General features: G+C 38.2%; 1 protein-coding gene across 1 annotated transcript in view; it reads right to left on the bottom strand.

The window, feature by feature from the left end:
• LOC106526084 (disabled homolog 2-interacting protein) overlaps positions 1-10,277 on the bottom strand; it is a 176,237-nt gene that overhangs the window by 107,441 nt on the left and 58,519 nt on the right. The window contains exon 3 of the mRNA XM_014020565.1: positions 277-395. Within this exon, the coding sequence (XP_013876019.1) occupies positions 277-395 (119 nt within the window). The remainder of the gene's footprint in view (positions 1-276; positions 396-10,277) is intronic.

Genomic DNA, 10,277 nt, shown 5'->3' with positions numbered 1-10,277 from the left:
ATGTGCTGTCCAGAAAAAAACACTTAAATATTACTGGTAAAATAATATTAGCATTTACTTTTTTTGTACAGTAATATTGATACCTAATATAATGTGTATTGTTTATTTAGTAAATTCTAGTAGTTTAGAGATTTTGATATTTTTTGTAAAATTTAAAAGAATAATTAAACAAATGTTACTACACCCAAAAGTTTTTTTCTCAGTGTACTGTATCATCTCAGTTAGGACAAAGAGAATGAGGTGGAGAGGACAGATGATGGATCAAAGGGAACTTACGGTGCTCACGGTGACTCTGAAAGGTGCAGCGAGGACGGACGCTGCCTCCACAGAGGCTGTGGTCTTCTCTGAGGAGCCTGGCATACTGCGCCGGCGTCCAGTCCGCTCTGAAGTAGACTCTGTACACACAAACATATCTTTATGTGACATGCTGTATAAATACTTGAAAACTAAATATCCATACATTTTGGCAAAAATACACATTTGTTTGAGAATAACCGGAGCCTTTGGATCACATGGGATTAGATTGGCCTTTTGTGTGTCTATTAGTCCTCACACTGATTGGGACTTACATGTTTGTTTAAAAATATTACTAAAATATCTTTCAGCTTTGTAAATGGTATTCAGAGCATGTCATTTTTCATTCTCTTTTCATGATGCCATATTTGTACTGATGTAAAAAATACAACAACATTGCGTTCCTGTTTCTTTTTCAGCCTTAGATAAGTATCAGAGGTTTGTGCTCGTGTGCAGAGGCAGCAGATCTGGACATGTTTAGGAGGAATGCTTGGGATATGACGCCTGCAAGTCCTCACAGATTTCACAGAGCCATCCCTTCTGCTGGCTCCTCAACATAAACAATGCAGTCTGAACTGGTCCAAAGTTTTAATGTCTTATTTAAGTAGAAAAAAGTCAGAACGACTAAGAAACTAGGCCGGAGATGGTGATATAACCTGTCCTCATTAAAGGTCTATGAGTGGTCACAGCATCACTCGGGAGAACTGAAATCATTTAAATGAGTCTGTAAGAAGTGAGGAAGAGTGTATCTCTGCGCTATGACCTCACACAGATCATCTCTCACGACTTCAGGAGGAATCACACTGACTTTTATCTAACCTGACCTGGCAGCTCTATTCACTGATAGGAACGATTATAGAGCCTCAAAACTCATCACTTACTTGTAATACTAACAAACAAAATGTCAGGATCTACATTTTGTTTATAGTATTTTATGTTTATCATTGGTTTTATTTACGAGTTTGTGATTTTTATGTTTAGTTTACGTATTTTAGTTCTGTTTTCTGTGCCATCCTTCCCCTCAGCCAGTTTCTGCTCACTCAGTCAGCCTGCCATGCCCAGTCACATGTTTATTTTATTTATTTAACTGTGCAGAATAATCTATGCTCAAGGGAATATAAATGTGCCAAATTTTACACATTGGCTAACGTTCCTCATTTACCTCAATTAAAATAAAAACAGTTCATAAAACAAGTGTACAAAGCACAACAACTTAAAAAAAGCCTAAAAGAATCCATGAAAACAAAACACACGATTCTGGTTTTGTTGATCACAGCTGCAGCCACTCGTCCCATCAGCCTGCATTTGTTTAATTCCCCAGTCTTTATCCATTTCCTCAGTTGAGCATTATGCATTCTCATGCCAAGTCTGGTTTCTCCTTGTGTGCCTCCCTGTGTCAACTCCTCAATTTAGTAGGTTTTTGCTGCCTGGTCAACCTTTTTGTTTTACATATTATCATGTTTGTTGAGGATGAAACCCAAGGTGAAGAACGATCAAAGGACAAACTTAAAGGTGAATATAGAAGACTTTTAATAACAAAAACAAAGGCTGTCGAGGCAGCAAAAAATACTTCAAAAAATTTTCAAAAGATGGTACAAGAAAAGATAAATAAAACTCTGGATCAGAAATCACGAAGCCCAAAGCAATTGAACACAAAATGAACTAACGGGGAGCAAGAGACCAAAAACAGAATATAAAGGCTAACTAAAGAAGAAGAAATGATAAACACCTGGGAGACAGGGAGCATCAGGTGAGTCAGTGTGGGCGGGGCCATAGCAGAGACAGACAGGAGATATGAGAGTGAAAAAACAGGAAGCAGAATAAAAGAACATAATAAAAGAGAGGAATTATCTAGAAAATAAATTCAAGGAACTAAAAGCTGTGATCAACACTCAGACTCAGTTTTGTTTGTTGAGTTCCTCGAGCTGCTCTGCATTTTTAAAGGCCAACACAAAAAAATGTGAGTTTTGGGCAATGAAGAAATGTAAAGTTATATACTATAACAACCTGTTCTTAATGTTTTGCCTGGCAAAATAAAGTTTAAAGGGGCAATATCAGGTAAAATCAACTTTTTTGAGTTATATTTCATGTTATAATGTTATACTCTCATAAAAAACATGCCCAAAGCCTTGCTCTGACTCATTCATGCATGTTTGAGAAATCCTGCAGTGTTTTTAGGAAGCCATGCTGAGGAGCAAAATGACAGGTGTCTGCTGAGCTCTCAACACTACTTCTCACTCAGTGAAGCTCTTTTCAGATTAAGGAAATGTGTATTCAGATGCCAAGTAAACTCCATCATAGCACCCCACCCCCCCGCACTTAAATGGGCGAGACAGAAGCGGAAGGAGGTTCTTAAAGACACGGAGGCCAATTTCAAGGCGTTTAGAAGAGGAAGTGATGAGAAAATAAGTTTATTTTCTATTTAAACATAAAAAAGCATTTTAATAACAACTAAATGTGACATAGATACTTTACTATGGTATAGTATTTAAATGTATGCCTGAGAAACACATAATATTGCCCCTTTAAATAAAGAGCTGTGTGGGAATAAATCATTTATTTTATTGTTGGTGTCCCAGCAGGGCCTAACCCTTTTGTCACACCTGTTTTCAGTTACATTCTGAACCTAAAACAAGTGTTTGGTGAATCCTAACTCTCCACCCTCGGCAGGAAGGTCAGGTGTTCTGTTTCAGGCTGAGTGGAGTCAAACATCAGCTGGTACCAGGACTTCCTGCAGATGGAGCTCAGCCACCCCTGCCTCACCTCGACACAAACACAGCCGCTTCTGAGTTGTAAACATCAGAACCATCTTTAAGCTCTTGTTTTTAAATGTAATTGGAATAAAGAGACTGGGCCATGCGTGGTCCATTTAGAGCAGGGAGGTGGAGCGGTTTGACAAGATCAAACAAAAACTCTCTTTACCTCTTTACATTTGCATCCTTATCTTTTTTCTTTCTGTTTGGATCTAATGCAAACACTGGCACCATGACAACGAGAGATGAAATCTTTGGAGACCCAAATGCTATTATTAAAACTGATAAAGGTAATTATCTGCCCTGAGTGAACAAATGAAGTCAGCGGTGTGAATTTTAACACCCAGCTTCAATAAACGTGCCCTCCGGGCTTCGCTGTGCAACAGGAACCTTCCAGCTCGAGCCCAGCTGCTTCTCTCATGGTTTAGCAGCGACGTGTGCAACTGCACTGCAGCCTTCCACATGTTTCAGCCATCTGCCTGCAAAGCGTGACCGTGTCTAACCTGCTGCTGAGACGTCTGTCTCTGCTGACAGCACAACAACTTCCAGAAACTTCAATAAAAACACAAACTTTAATGTGACTCCTGAGGAAAAACCATCAGAGACGTTCTGGACAACATGAAGGCTCTGATCTCTGCAGCATTTCCTGTTTATGGGGATGTGTGTGTGTGCGTGTGTGTGGTGTGTGTATGGGTGTGTGATGTCGAAGGAGCATTCATCAACAGCTAAGTCATTTTAAAAGGCTGTAAATTCATTTTTCCCATGTTTTTGGTCCATTCTCCTCAGCCTTCATAAAGAATTCTTGTTGTCCTTCATTACTGTCTTCTGGTCCAAATGTCCAGTAACAGTAACAGAACAGTAACAGTAACAGTACCAGTAACAGTAACAGTACCAGTAACAGTACCAGTAACAGTAACAGTAACAGTTACAGTAACAGTACCAGTAACAGTACCAGTAACAGTAACAGTTACAGTAACAGTACCAGTAACAGTACCAGTAACAGTAACAGTAACAGTTACAGTACCAGTAACAGTACCAGTAACAGTAACAGTAACAGTTACAGTAACAGTACCAGTAACAGAACAGTAACAGTAACGGCTGAAACGTCTGTTTTTGATCGTCAGAACTGTCAGATCCTTGTTTCTTCATCATCTCCTCTTCAGGAATCACATTGTGTAATCTATAACATGTCCCTGAAACTCCCTGAGCTGCTGCTCCAAATAAATCCTGTAAGTCAGTCCGGGCAGACATGGTCCACAGAACCCAGGATGGGATCAGACCAGGGGCGGGGCCACAGGGGCATTGGCCCCTGTTGAACTTTGATTGGCCCCCTAAAGTGCCCCTGTCCTGTCACTCGTGTGTCCTTTGCCCAAGAGCAAAGATGCTGGGTGCAGTTCCATGTCCAAACACTAGAGGTGCCGATGAGCCCAATAGAAAAGTCCAGCATGAATAAAGCTGACAGAAGTCCTTTTCTTTTCTGAAAATGTGAACAATCCTGCAGAACAAGTCTTTCAACTCACAAATGATGGCTGGATTCTCTCACATGCTGTGTGTTTGAGCATATTTTATCTATGTACAGTAAAAAATTCATGTGAAATTGATAAGGTGAATGCACTTTGCAAGCTTTTTTAAAATTACAAGTGTTTAAACGTGCGACTGGTTAAACACATACCTTTTACCAAAAGCAGGGATTTGTGAGCAAGTGTGCTGAACAAATACTATGAAGATTGTGGCCCGTTGATGGCCCCCTCACACAGTAAAATCCCAGATCCACCACTGGATCAGACCCAGTTGAGAATCGGCTAAGGACTGATCTGTCTGGTTTTTAACATTCAGAGATTGAACCAGTAGCGGGATCAGTAAATGGACTTTGAAAGGACACTTTGGGGGCTGTTTAATGAAAATATTCACCTCCCTGCTGAGTTTTCTCTTTGTCCATTAGGTATGAAGATTGAAACAGCAGGAGGTTCCAACAGACCAGATGCTGCAGGGCAACGATCTTCATGCTAATCTTTGCTGAACTCCTGCTGTTTCAGATTTAATATAGAAACTCTATATTCTGTTACAGAAATATACCTGTAAAAACTGAACTACTATTAGCTGATTAAACCTTTACTCACTTCAGAACATTCAGAAAGAACTAAATCTGTCTTCTTTTTGGTGTGATCCAGTGCAATATGGTCATCACGAGCATGAATGTTTCATTTTTTGTTTATTGTTGGTTTCAGTGGAATGTTTTTCAAGTAACTTCAATGAAACTGACAAAAGTGAATTTATTGTGGATTTTCTTTAATCTGCACAGGGTTTAAATTATAGATAACACTGTTTTCTTCCACACAGGAAGTGCCACAGTTTGGACTGCAGACGTACTCAAGGAGTTTTAGAAAACCAAACCAGATTTTAATCAAAAGCAAAAACCAATGTGGCACAAAACCTATACAGAGGCAACGACAGAGCGTCACCAGCAACAGGAATCGAGACAGGCTCCACTGTCGTGTAAACTGACACTGAGGGTTTATATCTGTAAACACAAATTAGGGGTTAAACAAAACAAGGTGCAGGTAAAAGAGGGTGTGGTAAGACTAAGGAGCAGAGAACTGAGAAGCGTAATGTTAAGGAAAAAACACATCCTGAGGAGAACTGAAATGAGGTCAAATCAGTAAAGAGTACATGAGTCAACCATCGGAACAAGATACAACAAACACAACATAAGAAGCAAAACAAAACTAGAACCTGATGGTAAACACAAATCAACACCTAAAAACACGTATCAAAAGTGTCAACATTCATTACTTAAGTGGAAGTATACTGTAGGTACTAGGGTTTAAAAATAACTTCTGTAGAAACCAGATACCTCTCAACTCAATCTTTTTACTGGAATAGAAGTGTAAAAGTACTGGTTTTAAAATTACTCAAAGTATAAAATTACCGTATTTATTCGTGTATAATACAATTTCATGTATAATATGACCCACCCCCTTTTTTGAGCTTAAAAAGCATAAAAAATTAAATCCTCAAACTACCTCCAATTTCAAACAGACTTCAAGATTTTTCAGCCTTTGCAGTCTTTATACATATCAGTAAAATGATCATTGGACTGTTCATTTTATTTTAACAACATGTACTAAAAGGTATTTTGACAACAAATATATATCAGCTGTAGCAGCATCATATGAATTCTGGCATTTTACACATAGTCCACCAGGAGGCGCCAACACAAAAGTCAGAGAMTTCACATGAGATTTGGGCCATCTTGTGGGGGAAAAGCAGATTACTTCCTACTCGTGAGCGCCCCCTCTGGTAGGGAAACGTTTTTCAGGGATACAAACTTTTTCAGAACACCGGTAGACGGCAGCCATTACAGACGAACATGTGTTTGTTATTGTTCGAGGAACGGCCCGGTCACACATAATGTCATTAGTTTGTTATCATTACTAAGGTGCAGGAATATTTTCCCCCCTTTTTCCACATCATGTCACCTGCCTGGATCTGTTACTATCTTGCTCTGAGGCACGAAGGAGTGTCAGGGGTAAGCTCTTTCAACTGCTTTTTACAACGTGAAGGGATGTGGATAAATTTTTAATCCTACACCAATATTAAATCTGACAGAAGATTCCAAAAGAACATCTCAAACCATACAAAATAACACCAACATCATGTGATGATCTGAAGTATGAGGGAAGTTATTGATGTTTGTTCAGGTGAAATCAGCTCATGTTTTCTTGCTGCAGTTCACAGCAGAACTAATGGGGTCTTTGTGACCATTTCACCTTGCTGTTTTCTAATTTTGCTCATAACTTCCTCAGTGTTCAAGATATCGCCATGAAATTTTAGGAAAAGATTCCCATTCTGGTTTTGTAGGAAGCATCTTGTATCCTAAAAAACTAATAAAACTTAATGATAGCCAATTCAAAAGTAGCAGAAAAGGTATAAAATAACATTACAAGGCAAACTGTAGCATCAAATCAACTTAATATGTCTTAGAAAGTAAGGAAATTAAAACAATTAAAAAACCATGTGGACGTGTTTTGTAAACAAAGCTCCTCAACCAATGACAGCGTGTTAAATGTGTCAAGTGACGAAAACGAGCATCAAAACACTTTGCAACAAGCGCTGTTCCGGATATAAAAAAAAACCAGGCTTCGACGTTTCAAATCATTATCAAATTTGGAACAAGGGCTGATAAAATAATGTTCGTCGTGGCAGCTTATCTCTTTAAGGGGTCACTAGAAAAATTCGGGTGATTTACTTTGATCGTCTTTTCAAAAAATTGTGTCTTCAAAACGCATCAACAAAAATTAAAAACTCGAAGACGAGGCTGTAGCTAACTACCTAATGTCAGCCCGATTTGTTGAAATTCGTAGAAATAACGAAGCAGGAGGAAATTACAAGCAAACGCACCGAGCAGCCTTGCAAAATCTGGTCACAGCAGTTTGGGAAGAAAATGGCAGCAGCTGCTGACGAAATGTCAACATCCCTACAACGCGGTCTCATTTCCGGACTGAATGAAGCCGATATTTCAGTTAAAATACATAAGTAAAAATATTTATCCGAGTATAATACTACCCCTCAACTTTATGGATGATTTTATGGATTAAATTTTATCTATTATACTTGAATAAATACGGTAGGAATAATGTACAGAGAAAAAAAGCCATTAAGGGCAAAAGCTTAGTGTGCACCACAGGGGTCTATAATGCATAACCCCACCTTTCATTACTTGGCATTTCTTCATGTAAAGGTGATCAAAACAAACAGATAATAACACAAATGCTGTAGTAAGTCAGTCAGGCCTGTTGGTGGCGGTGCAACAAAAATACATCAAAAAGAGTAAAGAAGACCTGAAGCAGAAGCTCAAGACTGTAAGCATCAAGTACAGAAAGGATGGAAATATTTAGCACAAAAAAGTAAGAAAAGTTTGGTAGATTCTTTCTTTGTTGTAACAAATATTCTTGACAATAAATCTTGTTGGCAGTCTTGGGGGTACCAGAAGCTCAAAACAAGGGTCAACAGCAGGGGTCTTTGGTGTTTTCAGTCTGGGACCCTCCAAACTGATGGAGAAACATTGGTTGACTGCTATCAGTGGGAGCTGCAGTGTTGCAGATATACTGCAAATATTACAACACAAATAGGCCAATAGACCATTGTGTAGCTTTGTGTGTGCATGTGCATACCTAGCTCTTCCTGGTCACAGGCCAACCCGGTAAACGCCATTCAACAAGCTCAAAAAGCACATTTACAGCTTAGATATTTATGATAAATCTTATCTACGATCCCAAAGGAAAGTTCAACACAAATCAGTTTAGAGCAAACACATCAGGTCTGTATTAGGGTGTAAATTTAACTGTTTTTGTGTAATTACAATGACGTTACCATAACGTCAGCTTTTCCTGATTAACGTGTGAGGTCAGCCGCTTCACGAGTGATAATTTCTAACTACAAAATGGTCCATTGTTGGTTGTGTGCAGATTGTGTGCATTTCTGAAACACATCATTTTACGCCGCAGTTTATCTATTAGCTACGTGTTAATGTGTGTTTAAAGACCACTTAAAAAAAGTACAGAAAAAAGCATTTAAAAGCATTGGTGACCCCCCACTATGTATCGCAACCTAACCATTGAAGACTTTTGGTCAACAGCAAATTAAGCTGTTTGGCAGAGAAGATCTGGCAAATTTTCATGTGTGCATGCATGTTCCTTACAAATGTGGCGCCACTTAAAAGGGAAATTAACAGGCTTTCCAACACTATAAGATTTATTGCCAAAAAGCTTTGTTACAATAAAAATAATCTACCAAACACAAATTTCATTACTTTTTGAGGTAAGTTTATAAAAGCAAACATTTAATTTCTGTTGACAAAGTAGAACTCACTTTGTGTCACATTAAACTACTAGTGATTGAGAGTCTTGTTGATCCAAATCAGCAGAACTAATGAACGATTTGAGGCCCAGGATCCAGTAAAGTCAACTACAGTGCTCACATATCAGGATCGTTTTTATACACAAATGTCAGTCTTTTAAAACTTTTTTTTCCAGGTGTTTAAATGTTTATTTGATAAATACTGTTGATCTGTTTTTTTAATATTTTAGAAAAGTGATAAAAACCTTTTTGATCTTAGATTATTTCGGTGTGATAATAAGAGATGCTCTGCTCTATTCAAGGCATTAGTTCATCATTCATGTCTGTTCAGTGAAGTTATTCAGTAAATAAAAGCTTTGCTGCAGTTGAGCAACCAGAGTCTGCAACACAAGTGCAAACCTGTCATTATTATTATTATCATTACTCGTCTGTCACACTTGGGGTCATAGGTTAGGCAGCAGGAGGGGCGATGACATCATTGTTTTGTGGAAACATTTGAGATTTTCTAATGTTGACTGTAACAATTTAAGGTAAATTGTGACTTTCAGTGAAAACAGTTTTTTTTTATTAAAACTTCCACCCTGAGAACTGGATTTAAAAAGCTTCAATGTCAGAGAATGTGTTTGCTCTCTTTGTGTGCCGATTTCTGTTAAAAACAATGTTGTGTAAACTGGACTTTAGGCTGTCAGAACAATAAAAGAGTGGAGTTTTAAGAGTTATGTTTCCCTCTGGACCCTGTTTTCCACAAAATACCGTGTAGAGGTTTCAGTAACAGCATGTGGACACAAGGCAGAAACAAGAAAAGCCTTTGAATATTTGTTTTATTTCAGCAGTGCCTGTAGTGTTCTTTGACTGAAATGAACCTATTTACACCTGTCACTAAAACACACTGTATGAAGAAAATGCAACAGCAAGAGCAGATTTGTTGGACATTTTAAAAGTTCCTTTGTTGATGGTTCCTTCCTGCCTTTCCTGGAACAGTGTTGTGATATTACCTTCATCGTGTGAGAATCATGGGGATATCCTGGAACTGTGATCAGTGTTCACACGTCGTGTTTATGTGATGCAGAGAGATAAACTCTGCCATCGCTCTGGTGACAGGCTGGAAACTCCACAGAAATCTGTCAGATCGCTTCATGACCTGAGTCTAAAGACTGAAGTTTTGTAAAAACAATTAAAAAAATTAATTAAAAAAAGCTGGTTGATGATGGGGTGCCGTTTTTCAAGTTACACAGTCAAAAATTTCCACCACCAGTATTTTTGTTTTATTTAGCCTTTTATAAGAAAAAAAGAACAGATTTAATTTTTCAAAGTCAGTTTTTCACCATATGATTCATACATTTATAAATGTCATAGTTTATAAACTAAATA

This window comes from Austrofundulus limnaeus, unplaced genomic scaffold (assembly GCF_001266775.1).
Source record: "Austrofundulus limnaeus strain Quisiro unplaced genomic scaffold, Austrofundulus_limnaeus-1.0 Scaffold258, whole genome shotgun sequence".
In the NCBI taxonomy this organism is placed as follows: domain Eukaryota; kingdom Metazoa; phylum Chordata; class Actinopteri; order Cyprinodontiformes; family Rivulidae; genus Austrofundulus; species Austrofundulus limnaeus.
The sequence above is the reverse complement of the archived record's forward strand: the minus strand, read 5'-3'. Positions and strand labels throughout refer to the sequence as shown.